Source organism: Trachypithecus francoisi, unplaced genomic scaffold (genome assembly GCF_009764315.1).
Source record: "Trachypithecus francoisi isolate TF-2019V2 unplaced genomic scaffold, Tfra_2.0 Contig01579, whole genome shotgun sequence".
NCBI lineage: Eukaryota > Metazoa > Chordata > Mammalia > Primates > Cercopithecidae > Trachypithecus > Trachypithecus francoisi.
The window spans coordinates 24629106-24645493 of record NW_022681442.1 but is presented as its reverse complement, the minus strand read 5'-3'; the positions used below and the strand labels follow the sequence as shown (position 1 = coordinate 24645493).

Sequence of the window (16388 nt, the reverse complement as noted above, 5' to 3'; positions counted from 1 at the left end):
AGACCACGAACCCACCAGAAGGAATAAACTCCAGACACATCTGAACATTTGAAGGAACAAACTCCAGACACACCATCTTTAAGAACTGTAACACCGTGAGGATCCATGGCTTCATTCTTGAAGTCAGCGAGACCAAGAACCCACCAATTCCAAACACATTTTGGTGACTATGAAGGGACTATTGCCTATTGCCAAGAAGTGAGACCACTGCCTATCACCAAGCAGTGAGTACCACTGGATCCTTTTCACTTGCTATTCTGTCCTATTTTTCCTTAGAATTCAGGGGCTAAATACTGGGCACCTATCGGCCAGTTAAAAGCATCTACTGTGGCCACTGAACTAAAGACATGAGTGTCAGGCTTTCTGGGAAAGGGCTCTCTAACAACCTCCAACTCTTTGGAGTTGGGAGCATTGGTTTGCCTGGAACCAGTTTCCACTTTTCCTCTACTTCTGGGCTGAGCCGAGGGTCAACAGAAAGGAAAGCCCTTGAGCTCTGGGGTCCCGACAACAAGTTGGTTGACCCTGAAGCCATGAGGGGAACTCTCAAAAGTCATGTCGCCCAAGCAAGACTCCCCATCTATTCTACCTACCCTGACCCTTGTCTCCTGGATCCTAATGCCTGTCAGACAAACTTCCTCTCGCCTCTCTTCTCCGAGGTTAGTCCTGCTTCTAAAAATTGCTCCCTGTCTCTGATGCTTTACTCGTTTCTCCTATAAGAATGATTTCTAGTATAAACTCCAGGACTCCGTTACCTTCTCTAGGCACCTGGGCTCACCAACCAGAAAGACATAATTTTTGCCCAAAGTCCCAATGTAGGAGGGACTATCTGGAATTTTAAGATCCCACCTCAGACTAGCAGGCCTAACAAAAGCTATTCCTGAAGCTACAATAGGGGGAGTCTCAGAAATTGTATCCTTCCTATTCATATAAGTGAGGACAAAAGGTGTCACTCTTCCAACTCAAGATCCCTTCCCTCCCTCAGGGTATGGCCCTCCACTTCATTTTTGGGGCATAACATCTTTACAGGACATGAGTAAGTTCCCAATACTAACAGAAGAATGCTTAGGACTCTAACAGGTTTTCAAGAATGCGTCGGTAAGGGTCACTAAATCCGACCTTCCTCGGTCCTCCTTGTGGTCTGGGAGGAAAACTAGTGTTTCTGCTGCTGTGTCAGTGAGTGCAACTATTCCAATCAGCAGGGTCCAGGGACCACTGCGGGTTCTTGGGCAGGGGTTGTTTCTGCCACCGCATTAGTGAGCCCAACTATTCCGATCAGCAGGGTCCAGGGACCGCTGCGGATTCTTGGGCAGGGGGAGAAACAAAACAAACCAAAACCACGGACAGTTTTGTCTTTCAGATGGGAAACACTCAGGCATCAACAGGCTCACCCTTGAAATGCATCCTAAGCCATTGGGACCAGTTTGACCCACAAACCCTGAAAAAGAAGCAGTTCATTTTTTTCTGCACTCAGGCTTGGCCCCAATATTCTCTCTCTGATGGGAAAAAATGGCCACCTGAGGGAAGTACAAATTACAATACTGTTCTGCCGCTTGACCTTTTCTGTAAGAGGGAAGGCAAATGGAGTGAAATACCTTATGTCCAAGCTTTCTTTTCATTGAAGGAGAATACACAGCTAGGCAAAGCTTGCAATTTACATCCCACAGGAGGAACTTTCAGGTTACCCCCAAATCCTAACTTCCCTATAGCTCCCCTTCCTATTAATGATAATCCCCCTCTAATCTCCCCTGCCCAGAAGAAAATAAGCAAAGAAATCTCTAAAGCACCAAAAACCACCAGGCTATTGGTTATGTCCCCTTCAAGCTGTAGGGGGAGGAGAATTTGGCCCAACCCAGGTACATGTCCCTTTCTCTCTCTCTGATTTGAAGCAGATCAAGGTAGACCTGGGGAAGTTTTCAGATGATCCTAATAGGTACACAGATGTCCTACAGGGCTTAGGGCAAACCTTCGACCTCGCTTGGAGAGATATCATGTTACTGTTAGATCAAACCCTGGCCTTTAATGAAAAGAATGAGGCTTTAGCTGCAGCCCGAGAGTTTGAAGATACTTGGTATGTTAGTCACGTAAATGATAGAACGATAGCCGAAAAAAAGAACAAATTCCCTACTGGTCAGCAAGCCATCCCCAGTATGGATCTCCACTGGGACCTTGACTCAGATCGTGGAGACTGGAGTCATAAACATCTGTTGACCTGTGTTCTAGAAGGACTAAGGAGAATTAGGAAAAAGCCCATGAATTACTCAATGATGTCTACCATGACTCAGGGAAAGGAAGAAAATCCTTCTGCCTTCCTCGAGCGGCTATGGGAGGTCTTAAGAAAATATACTCCCCTGTCACCTGAATCACTCGAGGGTCAACTGGTTCTAAAAGATAAGTTTATTACCCAATCAGCCGCAGATATCAGGAGAAAGCTCCAAAAGCAAGCCCTTGGGCCCTGAACAAAATGTGGAGGAGTTATTAAACCTGGCAGCCTCGGTGTTCTATAATAGGGACCAAGAGGAACAAGTCCAAAAGGAAAAGTGAGATCAGAGAAAGGCCACAGCCTTAGTCATGGCCCTCAGACAAACAAATCTTGGTGGTTCAGAGAGGACAGAAAATGGAGCAGGCCAATCACCCAGTAGGGCTTGTTATCAGTGTGGTTTACAAGGACACTTTAAAAAAGACTGTCCAGTGATAAACGAGCTGCCCCCTTGTCCATGTCCACTATGCTGAGGCAATCACTGGAAGGTGCACTGCCCCAGAGGATGAAGGTTCTCTGGGACAGAAGCCCCCAACCAGATGATCCAACAACAGGACTGACGGTGCCTGGGACAAGCACCAGCTCATGTCATTACCCTTACTGAGCCCTGGGTATGCTTAACCATTGAGGGCCAGGAAATTGACTTCCTCCTGGACACTGGCGCAACCTTCTCAGTGTTGATCTCCTTTCCTAGACTACTGTCCCCAAGGTCTGTTACCATCCGAGTAACAGACAGCCTGTAACCAGGTATTTCTCCCACCTCCTCGGTTGTAATTGGGAGACTTTGCTCTTTTCACATGCCTTTCTTGTTATGCCTGAAAGTCCCATACCCTTATTAGGGAGGGATATATTAGCCAAAGCTGGAGCTATTATCTACATGAATATAGGGAACAAGTTACCCATTTGTTGTCCCCTACTTGAAGAAGGAATCAACCCTCAAGTCTGGGCATTGGAAGGACAATTTGGAAGGGCAAAAAATGCCCACCCAGTCCAAATCAGGTTAAAGGATCCCACCACTTTTCCTTATCAAAGGCAATATCCCTTAAGGCCTGAAGCTCATAAAGGTTTACAGGATATTGTTAAACATTTAAAAGCTCAAGGCTTAGTAAGGAAATGCAGCAGTCCCTGCAACACCTCAACTCTAGAAGTATAAAAACCGAATGGTCAGTGTAGACTAGTGCAAGATCTTAGGCTCATCAATGAGGCAGTAACTCCTCTATATCCAGTTGTACCCAACCCCTATACTCTGCTCTCTCAAATACCAGAGGAAGCAGAATGGCTCATGGTTCTGGACCTCAAGGACGCCTTCTTCTATATTCCCCTGCACTCTGACTCCCAGTTTCTCTTTGTCTTTGAGGATCCCACAGACCACACATTCCAACTTACGTGGACAGTCTTGCCCCAGGGGTTTAAGGATAGCCGTCATCTGTTTGGTCAGGCACTGGCCCAAGATCTAGAGCCATACAACTAATACCCCTACTTACAGGGTTAGGAATGGCTACTGCTACAGGAACCCGAATAGCCAGTTTATCTACTTCATTGTCCTACTACCACACACTCTCAAATGATTTCTCAGACAGTTTGCAAGAGATAACAAAATCTATCCTCACTCTACAATCCCAAATAGACGCTTTGGCAGCAGTGACTCTCCAGAACCACCAAGGCCTAGACCTCCTCACTGTGGAGAAAGGAGGACTCTACACCTTCTTAGGGGAGGAGTGTTGTTTTTATACTAACCAGTCAGTGATAGTAGGAGATGCTGCCTGGCATTTACAGGAAAAGGCTTCTGAAATCAGGCAACACCTTTCAAATTCTTATACCAACCTCTGGAGTTGGGCAACATGGCTTCTCCCCTGTCTAGGTCCCGTGGCAGCCATCTTGCTGTTACTCGTCTTTGGACCCTGTATTTTTAACCTCCTTGTTAAACTTGTTTCCTCTAGAATCCAGGCCATCAAGCTACAGATCGTCTTACAAATGGAACCCCAAATGAGTTCAAGTAACAACTTCTACTGAGGACCCCTGGACTGATCCGCTGGCCCTTTCACTGGCCTAAAGAGTTCCCCTCTGGAGAACACTACAACCACAGGGCTCCTTCATCACCCCTATCCAGCAGGAAGTAGCTAGAGCAGTCATCGGCCAAATTCCCAACAGTAGTTGGGGTGTCCTGTTTAGAGGGGAGATTGAGAGGTGACAATGTGCTAGCAGCCCTTGCTCACTCTCAGCGCCTCCTTGGCTTCAGCATCCACTCTAGCCACACTTGAGGAGCCCTTCAGCCTACTACTGCACTGTGGGAACCCCTCTCTAGACTGGCCAAGGCCAGAGCTGGCTCCCTCTGCTTGTGGGGAGGTGTGGAGGGAGAGGCGCAGATGGGAACTGGGGCTGTGTGTGGTGCTCTCAGGCCAGTGCGAGTTCCAGGTGGGTGTGGGCTTGGTGGACCCACACTCAGAGTGGCTGGCCGGGGCCTCCGGCCCTGGGCAGAGAGGGGCTTAGCACCCGGGCCAGCCACTGCTAAGGGCGCACCAGGTCTCCCAGCACTGCCGGCCCGCCTGCGCGGCACTCAAATTCTTGCAGGGCCTCAGCCACCTCCCCGCAGGCCATGCCTGAGCCCCTCCCCCACCCTAGTGGGCTCCCACGTGGCACGAGCCTCCCTGAGGAGCAACGCCCCCTGCTCCACGGGGCTGAAGAATGCAGGTGCGCAGTGTGGGACTGGCGGGCAGCTCCTCCCCCAGCCCCAGCACAGGATCCACTAGGCAAAGCCAGCTGGGCTCCTGGGTCAGGTGGGGATTTAGAGAACTTTTATGTCTAGCTAAAGGATTGTAAATGCAACATTCAGCACTGTGTCTAGCTCAAGGTTTGTAAACGCACCAATCAGCACCCTGTCAAAACAGACCAATCAGCTCTCTATAAAATGGACCAATCAGCAGGATGTGGGTGGGATCAGGTAAGGGCATAAAGGCAGGCTGCCTGAGCCAGCAGTGGCAACCTGCTCGGGTCTCCTTCCCTGCTGTGGAAGCTTTGTTCTTTCGCTCTTCGCAATAAACCTTGCTGCTGCTCACTCTTTGGGTCTGCGCTGCCTTTGTGAGCTGTAACACTCTCCATGACGGTCTGCAGCTTCACTCCTGAAGCCAGCGAGACCACGAACCCACTAGAAGGAAGAATCTCCAGAAGGAAGAATCTCCAGACACATCTGAACATCTGAAGGAAAAACTCTGGACACACCATCTTTAAGAACTGTAACACTCACCGTGAGGGTCCGTGGCTTCATTCTTGAAGTCAGCGAGACCAAGAACCCACCAATTCCGGACACAGTGGGGCTAGGGCTTGCAAATTTGGGGACCACTTTTGACATGCACCCAGAATTGAGAGTGCACCTTTTGACATGCAGCCAGAATTGAGAGTGATTGCTTAAGAGATATTTTCACCACCTTCCATAGTCCAGACGGCAAAATGCAGACCCTACCCAAGGTCACTAACAGTAGCTAATGAAAAATCTGAGATGAGAACATAGACATCAGTGCTACCTTCATAACACATTATGGTTTAGGGTATGTTAATGAATGACACGTTTCTATTTCCTGATTAATACTATTAGTTCGTGTAACCTATGTACTACTTATCAATTGTATGTCAGAATTCAGAATTTGATAATGCAAGTTTATAAAAACAAAGGTACAGATGTAGTACCACTCTCCTTCTGGGACAAATAAATGTCTTTCTCATTTAAAAGCAATATTTTCTTCCTAAAAAATGACATATCCGAGCAGTAGATCAGCTCTCTTAATAGGAGACGTATGACATAGTGGAAAAAGTATGACTGCTAACCAAGATGCCTTAATTCTAGTCCTAATTATGGCCATAACTCTGCAATGGGCACAATCTATTTCTTTCCTCTGAATCTCAGTTTTCTTATCTGTAAAATAAGGGTGTTGTATATGATGATCTCCAAGGTTTCTTGCAGCTAAGATCCATGCTCAGAAGGGACTAATCTTATCACTCTTTCCAGGCTACTCTATTCTGCTAAATGCATTGCATTCATCCTGACATTTGTGTGCAGACTGAACAAACTTTAGAAATGAAACTTCCTATCTGCTGTAGGACAATGCATTCACTTAAATTCTAGTTAATCTATTTGTTCCATGTCGAGGAAAAACTGGGCCATCAGATGAAAATCCATCTTTTCTGCTGTCTTGTCAAGACTCATTCTGATTCTTGTGATTGGCTGGTCAGAACTCTTACTAGAGAGTCAGCAGCATCCACCCAACAAGACTCATTCTTTGTAGCTGCCTTTCGGAAATGGTAATGATCTACCCATCCCTCTCCCTTTTACATTCACAGCTGCTGATCTGAAAATTATGATGTGTCACACATTTTACAACCTTAACATCCATCAACTCCTCTTTACATTTCTAATCCCAGCTTAACTATAATGGATTTTTAGGTAGCTAGAGATGTTAGCCAACCAAGACAGAAGTCACATCATGAAGGATTAGCATGCTGAATATACATTTCTTACCTTACGCTTGTTGGTAGGACATACATAGAGATAGCTCAAAATAGTTTTCAAACCAACTTTATCATTCAGCTTCTCATAGGTTGTTCCATAATCGGTTGACCTGTCATTCAAAAAGAACATTAATGAGGACAGAAGTACACGTCATTTGACTGCTTGTCAGTATAATGCATGTTTTACATAGTAGAATGGCTCTCAGGAGGTTTCTCAATGATTCATGTAGTATATAATGATGCTTAATGATGTACACAGTAGCATCATGTGAGTGGTTAAAATTTGCATTTACATTGACTTGGTAAAAATTAAAACTCCATCTCTCTACTGCTCCTTAATGTATGCACATTGCATAAAGAATGTGGTTAATTTAAAAATATTAAGAGACGAGGATGTCCCTTGATTTGACCAAAGAATTAAAGAGCTTTTAGTTAGATATGACATTTCCAAACTTCTACTTTATGTTTGGCACAGTAGAAAAGCAGGTTCTCCTGATTTATCTACAAATTGTGTTTTCTTTCATGAGTCAGGGAATATATGGTGGATCAGTCCCTTCAAAGGTCAGTCAGTCTTATTATTTAAGGGCAAGAAAATGTCTCAATAATAAGTGAGATTTCACTAATTTCTTACTCCATGGACTTTTCCAGTGTTAAGCAATCTGAAGTCAGGAGGACACGACTTCTCAACACTGACTCTGTTTTTCCTATAGAGCCTCTCAACTTTAGCCATTGGTCAACAAATTATTCACGCAGATGAAATAAATTGCTTTTAATAACCTTCTCTATGAAGGTCTACTCTATTTCGGAATTTTAATCTTACTATATCATCATGACAACTATGTACAGCAGGGATTATTATTTGTATTTGATGACAATGGCTGAGAGAACTTCAGTGACTTGTTTAAAGAAATTTTAAAAATTTCCTGATAAATGGGCAGCTAGAAATTGAATTCAGGTATTTTAGCCAAAGCCCCATGTTGCTTTCATTATCCCTCAACTTTTTTTTTTTCCTTTTTTTTCTTCTTTTTTTTTAATTTAAAGAAGATAGGGCTGGGCACAGTGGCTCACGCCTGTAACCCCAGCACTTTGGGAAACCAAGACGGGTCAATCACTTGAGGTCAGGAATTAGAGACTAGCCTGGCCAACATGGTGAAACTCATTCTCTACCAAAAATACAAAAATTAGCCTGGTGTGATGGCACGCACCTGTAGTCCGAGCTACTTGGTGGGCTGAGGCACAAGAATCACTCGAAACCAGGAGGCAGAGGTTGTAGTGAGCCGAGATCATACCACTGCACTCCAGCCTGGGCCAAGGAGCAAGACTCTATCTCAAAACAAACAAAAGGCCAGGCGTGGTGGCTTACACCTGTAATCCCAGCACTTTGGGAGGCTGAGGCAGGCAGTTCACGAGGTCAGGAGTTTGAGACCAGCTTGGCCAATATAGTGAAACCCTGTCTCTACTAAAAATACAAAAATTAGCCAAGCGTGGTGACAGATGCTATAATCCCAGCTACCCAGGGGGCAAAGGCAGGAGAATTGATTGAACCCAGGAGGTGGAGGTTGTAGTGAGCCAAGATAGTGCCACCGCACTCCAGACTGGGTGGAGTCTTGTCCAGAGCAAGACTCCATTTCAAAAAAAAAAAAGAAGAAGAAGAAGATAGATATAAAATTATATAAAATTTCCTTTCAGCTTCCTTACTTAGGAGATTGTTGATAAAATTCATTGATTCATTCACGTTTATAGTGCTCCTAAGGCATACCAGTGTTGCTAAGTGCAAGGTCACAGCACACAGCCTCTACTCTCAAGTATGTCACACTTTTATTTGAAAGAAATATAAGCAGATATTTAGAATATGTTAAGTGCAAAGACAGAGATATGAGTTAACAATGCTTAGAAATTAAAGTTGATTTAATTAGAAAAACACAAAAATTATAACCATCTTAATTAATTTCTGATACTGGTAAAAGTTACAAATTCTTACAGCCATAACGACTAAGTAGAAGTGTGTGTTAACAACCTCACTACAGTCTGTTCAGTATATATGGTGGACCAAACACTGGAGCAAGAAAGCTGTATAAAAGTGATCCTGGAGCTAGGAATTTAGGATTTATTCTGGCTGGAGATTCAGGATATTTCTTCCTAAAATTTATACATAGATGGCAAACAGAAAAGGGTCAACAATTAGAGGATTGAGATGCCATTCCTAATCACTAAGGAATAAAGTACTATGCAAAACTTCTTGAAATAACTATGAACCTCAAAAATGGGTAGGTTTAGAAAACAAAATTAGAGCTCACAGACTAGATGTTACCTTTGTAACAAAAATATATACCTGGCTTATTTCAGGACCAGTCTCTGCACTATTATAATCAAACACACATTAGCTTAATAGTCAAGAATATTTGAGGAGCATTCCAGAACTATTTCACAGGATATCTTATTAATGAATCACAACAAAACTTCTTAAAATCTTCCTTTCAAATCTATCTTTTTCTTGAAAATTCATAGCTTATTTGAGGGAATTTCCTGGTATTCTCTAAGAAATGTCTAAGATTTCTTCCCTAGCCCAGTGTACTCTTTTTGTTTTGTTTTGTTTTTTTTGTTTTTTGTTTCTTTTTTGAGATGGAGTCTCACTCTGTCACCCAGGCTGGAGTGCAGTGGGGTGATCTCCGCTCACGGCAACCTCCACCTTCTGGGTTCAAACGATTCTCCTGCCTCAGCCTCCCGAGTAGCTGGGATTACAGGCACACATCACCACACCGGACTAATTTTTGTATTTTTAGTAGAGATGGGGTTTCACCATGTTGGTCAGGCTGGCCTTGAACTCCTAACCTTAGGTGATCCACCCACCTCAGTCTCCCAAAGTGTTGGGATTACTGGCGTGAGTCAAGGCACCCAGCCCCTAGTCCGCTCTTGGTGCTTTGTCTTTTTTTCCATTCTTTTCTTAATCTCCTGAGTCAACAGTCTATTTCTAGAAGGTCTTGTGTGTCTCTCACACGTTGCTAGCCTTATTCTACCTCCTTTTATTGTACAGTTTTTTTTCTATTCATTATTCTGAACAATACTCCCAAGTTCCAGAACCAAAAAAAACAGATGCAAAATCTACCTGGGGGGTGGCGGGAAAAGAATGAAATGTGTAAATACTGCTACATTAATAAATTTAGTCTGATGATAGGTGGAAATCAGTAAGACTACATTAAAGACGAGAGAATGGTTTAATTTTCCTAGTGGAATAATGAGAAAAAGAGACTACAAAAGTAGGAACTAGTCTATAGAGAGTGTGACGAGTTTCTTATAATTTCTATTAACTTGATCCTTGAGCTATTCGACGAATACTTTTACATTTAAAAAAACAAGGCATAGAAAGGCAAATGAGGATTATAAGGATGCTACATACAATCATCCTTATTTGCATGTGTGTGTGTCTGTGTGGGTGGGTAAGTGGGTGCGTATTAAACTCTAATCCTAACGTGACAAGATGACAATTGAGTGACTTAGTCAGATTTACATTAGCAACATTTTTTTTCAGGAAGCTTACACTACGTTATTGGACATTTTTATCTTATTGTAACATAACTCATCCACCAATCCAGATCCTTCAAGGTATCCATCATTGTTTGGTGCCATCTCTTGTTTCTTGATTTTACAAAGCTTAAAAGTTAACCCAAATTTTGATAATTCTCCACTCGAGCAGAATTGCATATTTAACCTTCATGGCTTTGTAATAAGCAATTGATAGACAGAAAATGATGCATTTTCACATATCCAAGTGGTATAGATTAGCGGTTGTCCAAGGGTGTCCCACAGAACTAGAATTAGATAAAGTGTTGACAAGTTTCATTGGCAGAACCAACAATCAGCTGGAGTACACTGGTATGGTGGTACAGAAGTAAAAATAGTAAATACTTTCAAACCAGTTGATAAATAGGTACTGCACCAAGTTCTCTGAGTAGTTTTTCCTGCGAGCCTTTTCACCATGGTCTCCCACTCAGGGGCCTTTCAAGTTTCCTCACAGTATGGAAAACAAAAGATTGAGGCCTGGCACAGCAGAGATCCTCAAAAAACTTGCTCCAGCACCAAGACCAACGCCTGTGCTGATCTGTCGATGCCTTTGCCAATCAGGCTGCACCCCAGTGGGGGACTCAGTGATCTTGGGTTGGCATTGCCATCATGAAAGGCAATTTCTAGTGCCCATCTGTAAGCCCTGATTCACAGCTAAGAGATGCTTCCAGCTCTACTCACACATTTATGGGAGCTGTAGTCTCCTATGGACATGAACTCCAAAAGAGCAGAGAGGTGAGTCGATGTGTTGGTTAAATATTTTAACTATCAACCCTAGGTATGGGAGAGGAGGACATTTTCCAAGAACAAAAAATATTGAGAAATGTGTGATTAGGCAACCTTTAAAATTCCTTTACTTCCTAACTTTTCACAAACTATATTATTCTAATATACATTGAGCCTCTTAAGAGCATATTTCGTACAACATTTTCCAAACTTATTTGATGATAGGATCCATTCTTGAGGGATATCTAATGAGATTAGTGTTCTGAGCAACACACTTTGGGAAGCGTAAGATCAAAGACAAAGAAAGGAAAAGAAAGGTATGGATCTTAATTTTGTAAGAAAGAGGAACTATACAAGTATCTCAAATGAAAATTGCAAACAGAAATGCCAGCCTTTACTAACCATAAAGTGACTACTGTTGTAATAGAAAAACAAAAAACAAAAAAAGATCTTAGAATGTGTATCTTAAACACCCATAATTAAGATGCGACATATGCAGCCTTGAATTCTTCACTTGTACCATTTTTAAAAAATCATTTCAAAGCAAGCATTTTTATTTTCAGGCTTTGTTTACAGGTTGACTTATCTATAAATGAAAAAGAGAGCTTCTGTCAACATCTATACTGTGCCAGAAGAGGCTAAAAGCTTAACAAAATAAGCATTCCATGAAAATAAATATGCAAGTGAATAAATTAAGGCTTACTTTCTTCTGCTTTTGATCTTTAATCTTTACACTACTGTTTTTACAAATATATCTTAGTGGCTTTTAGAACATTTGAAAGTATGTCTCTATTTAATTATTTCCTATGTACATAGAGCTGAAATAAGTTGCTTTGTGGCATTCAGAAACCACCATCTGAGGCATCCCACCCACCTTCCAAGAGGTTATGATCTTTTTGAGGTGGCAAAATCTCCTATCACGCTTGAAAAAAAGGATCAGCATAGGATACAGCTAGTTTTGATAGGAGTTGCAGAAATGCAATGTGTGACTGGATTTCCTTCACGATAATCTTATGCCATCAAATGGTATACTAAATAAACACAGAATCATTGTAATCTAAATTAACCCATAAGCACAATGATTGGCACATAAGTAAACTATAAATGATAGCTTTTGTTACTCATTTTCTAACATTTTTTTCTTGATTGTTTTTGGTGTTCTTTGCTCAATACTTACTAAAAACCTGTAACATGAACCCTCAAGGAAAACCCCAATGACTAAAAATAATTTTGACGTAGGTTACTTAGAAAAAAGGATATTCATAAAGCAATTACAACATTTTTTAAATGTAGCATAATTTAGTCTATCATGTCTTGAAGGATATGTGCTAGTAGTTTTACTTGGTGCTTGGATCAGAGAGTTGATGGTAAGAACTGGAATATAAGAATTAAAGATTCCACACTCCGCTTCTATAATAATTATGTCAGAATTCCATTGGTGAATAGACCATTATGCTTAAAAATCCTAACAGAAGTGGGGCGTGATGGCTCATGTCTGTATTCCCAGCACTTTGGGAGGCCGAAGTGGGCGGATCACCTGAGGTCGGGAGTTCAAGACAAACCTAACCAACATGGAGAGGTCCCATCTCTACTAAAAATACAAAGTCAGTCGGACATGGTGGCTCACGCCTGTAACCCCAGTTACTCAGGGGGCTGAGGCAGAATTGCTTGAACCCAGAAGGCGGAGGTTGCGGTGAGCTGAGATCGTGCCATTGCACACTAGCCTGGGCCACAAGAGCGAAACTCTTTAAAAAAAAAAAAAAAAAAAAAATTCTAACAGATAACATCATAAAAATGAATACTCCTTGGGTACATACAATGTTATCTGAGCTCTTCACATGCAGAATCCCATGAGATGGACACTGATATTAATATCACATGTTACAAATAAGGAAGACTAAGAAGTGTAACCAGCCTGCTTAAGACTAAAGAACTTGGGAGGTGCGCCAGGCACGGTGGCTCAAGCCTGTAATCCCAGCACTTTGGGAGGCCGAGGCGGGCGAATCACGAAGTCAGGAAATCGAGACCATCCTGGCCAACACGGTGAAACCCCGTCTCTACTAAGAACACAAAAAATTAGCCGGGCGTGGTGGCAGGCACCTGTAGTCCCAGCTACTTGGGAGGCTGAGGCAGCAAAATGGCGTGAACCTGGGAGGCGGAGCTGGCAGTGAGCCGAGACTGCATCACTGCACTCCAGCCTAGGTGACAGAGAGGAACTCTGTCTAAAAAAAAAAAAAAAAAAAAAAAAAACTTGGGAGGTGCTGAGTGCCCACTGGCCGGCATCCTTAACTCCATACTGCTGTGCCTCTATCAAAAGCCACCAGGAGAAATTTGCAGTTAAGGAGATGTATTCAGGAAATCTAGTTGAGCATTTTTTAGTAAAAGAAACACTAACTAAAACTCTTTGAGGTTGTATATGATGTAGACCAAAGTCTGGCTTTTCTTTATACCTACTAAAGGGCAGGCCTGCCAGGGAAAATTGATTTTTTTTTTTTAAACAAGTATATGCAGAAACTCTCACAAGGATCTATGAGGAAAAGAAGGTATATCCTTAATCTGATCCAGCCTGGCTCCTGTGAAAGCTGAAACCATCCACAAAGTGACTGGGGCCAACCAGTTAATGACGTGATGATGCCTCATTAAGATTAGCAAGATGTCTCAGTGTAATAGAAAAAGCAAGTTCTTAAAGCAAAACACAACTGGAATCAGTCACTCACTGTTACACCCATTGCAGTGCCTACACCACTTAGCTGGACTCCTAGCCCACTTATGTTGCCCAGTGCAATGCCAATATGTCAAAACTAGATTCCTACTCAGCTTTAATTCTGCTTATTTTTAGCGAACAGGATGTCTGTGGTCAGAACTTTCTTCTTAGAAATAAACCAGCTGAAGTTAGCAAAATCCACAACTGCAACTCACTCAACCTCTGAAGAACTTCTAGCTTCATTATAATCCAATTTCCATGCTGAATGACACTCCCACCAGTACCATGACAGTTGACAGTCACCATGACAATGACTGGAGGAGACCAAGAAAAAACAGAAAAGATGCAGCTCCTTGATTCCAGGAAAGTCTCAGTCCCTTCAAAAGAAAAGCATAAATATTCCTCCCCTTGCTCTTCAACCCAACCCCCTACGTTAAAGACACCCTGTATTTGTAACTGCCTGGTTCTCAGGAGCTGAGAAATTAATTTGTGAGCTATGTTCCCACTTCTCCAATTCCATGATGATTGAATAAAGACAGTGCTGCTTGACACTCACTTTGTTTTGTGTATTGGCTTTGCAACACCAAACAGGAAAAAGCCCCCTTTGGGGTAACTGAGACCCCCAATAACATCACTATCTAGTAGGCAGTCAGTGCCCTGGCTTCTACAACAAATAAATTTCTCAGTACTCCACAGAATTTCATGTATAATTTGCATTCTAACTGTCACCTAATAGTATTGCAATATAATTGTGAGCTGCCTGATACCCAATCCCTCTCTTTTCTCTGCCTCCTCCCCACTCGACTCCCATTCTAGCCTTGCCCCTTCACTTGGAAAGCTTGTTCCCAGGTACCTAATAGATAACTGTCTTACTGCTTTCTGAACAATGCTCATGTTATATGAAGTAACAGCCTCCCTCACCCACCCCTCAGCACACTCTGCCCTTCCTAGGTGCTTTTATTTTCTGTTCACAGTATTTATCCCCATATGATAGATTTTTACTTATTTTTACCGTGTCTTTCTCCATGGGAACAGGGCTGATGTCTGTTTTGTTCACAGATGTCTTCCTAGCACTCAGAACAGTACCCTGGGCACAGTAGGCACTATTTGTTTCTGACTACTTGCTAGCCTGATGGATGCTTGCTTTTCTTGTGTTACCTAGTGGACTTCTATGAAATAAAAATTGAGAAGCTCATATGGTTTGGCAAGGACTTTAGGCCACAACAGCCCCTGCTGTTAGAAGATACAATCAGCTGTGCGGAAAGAAGGGAGACTAGGGTGGTGACTAGGTTCTATGCCCTCTACTTTTTTAAAATTAATAACCTTGATTTTTAGAGCAGTTTCAGGTCCACAGCAAAACAGAGTGGAAAAGAAGTAGTTGTCATATAGCCCACCCGCACACATGCATAGCTTCCCCCCTTAGCAGTATCCTCCTTCAGACTGTTACATTTGTTACAATCAAAGAACGTACAACAAAGCATAATTATCACTCCAAGTCCACAGTTTACATTAGGGTATACTCTTAGTGTTATACATTCCATGGGTTCTGACAAATGCATAATGATATGTATCCACCACTTGCTATCACAGAGAATAGTTTTCCTATGTCAAAAATGCTTGGTCCTCTTCCTAACCCCCTATCCCATAATAACCACTGATCTATTTACCCTCTCTATCGTTTTGCCCTTTCTAGAATGTCCTACATAGGCATACCTTGTTTTATTGCACTTCACTTTATTTCCCTTTGCAAATATTACATTTTTTACAAATTGGAATTTTGTGGCATCCTGCAGGGAGCAAGTCTGTTGGTGTCATTTTTCCAACAGCATGTGCTCACTATCTGTGCCACGTTTTGGTAGTTCTTGCAATATTTCAAACTTTTCCATTATTATGATATCTGTTATGGTGATCTGTGATCAGTGATCTTTGATGTTTCTATTATAATCATTTTGGGGTGCCCTGAACCATGCCCATGTAAGATGGCAAACTTAATAAATATTATGTAAGTCTTGACTGCTCCACCCACCAGCCATTCCCTACCCCCTTCCCCCCCTTTTCCCTCGTCTTCTTTCCTCCCACCCCTCAGGCCTCCCTGTTGCCTGAGATAAATGATATTGAAATTAGGCCAGTGAATAACTCTACAGTGTCTTCTAAGTGTTCAAGTGAAAGGGGAAGCTGCACATCTCTCACATTAAATAAAAAGCTAGAAATGATTAAACTTGGTGAGGAAGGCATGTCAAAAGGCAAGACGGCAAAAGCTGGGCCTCTTGTGCCAAACAGTCAAGCTGTGACTGCAAAGGAAAAGAGGTTGAAGAAAATTAAAGGTGTTACTCCACTGAATACAAGAATAAGAAAGTCAAACAGGTTTACTGCTGATACAGAGAAAGTTTTAGTGGTCTGGCTAGAAGATCAAACCAGCTACAATATTTCCTCAAGCCAAAACATAATCCAGAGCAAGGCCATAATTTTCCTCAACTCTATGAAGGCCAAGAGCTGAAGAAGCTGTGGAAGAAAAGTTTCAAGCTAGCAGAATTAGGTTCATGAGGTTTAAGGAAAAACGTCTTCTCTATAATGTGTAAGTGCAAAGTGAAGCAGCAAGTGCTGATACAGACACTGTATACAGAAAATCTAGCTAAG

At 42.5% G+C, this 16388-nt stretch overlaps 1 protein-coding gene across 3 annotated transcripts in view; it reads right to left on the bottom strand.

Moving 5' to 3' along the window:
• SORCS1 (sortilin related VPS10 domain containing receptor 1) overlaps positions 1-16388 on the bottom strand; it is a 597227-nt gene that overhangs the window by 263687 nt on the left and 317152 nt on the right. For all 3 annotated transcript variants that reach the window (XM_033183443.1, XM_033183451.1, XM_033183459.1), the window contains exon 3: positions 6771-6870. In XM_033183443.1, the coding sequence (XP_033039334.1) occupies positions 6771-6870 (100 nt within the window). The remainder of the gene's footprint in view (positions 1-6770; positions 6871-16388) is intronic.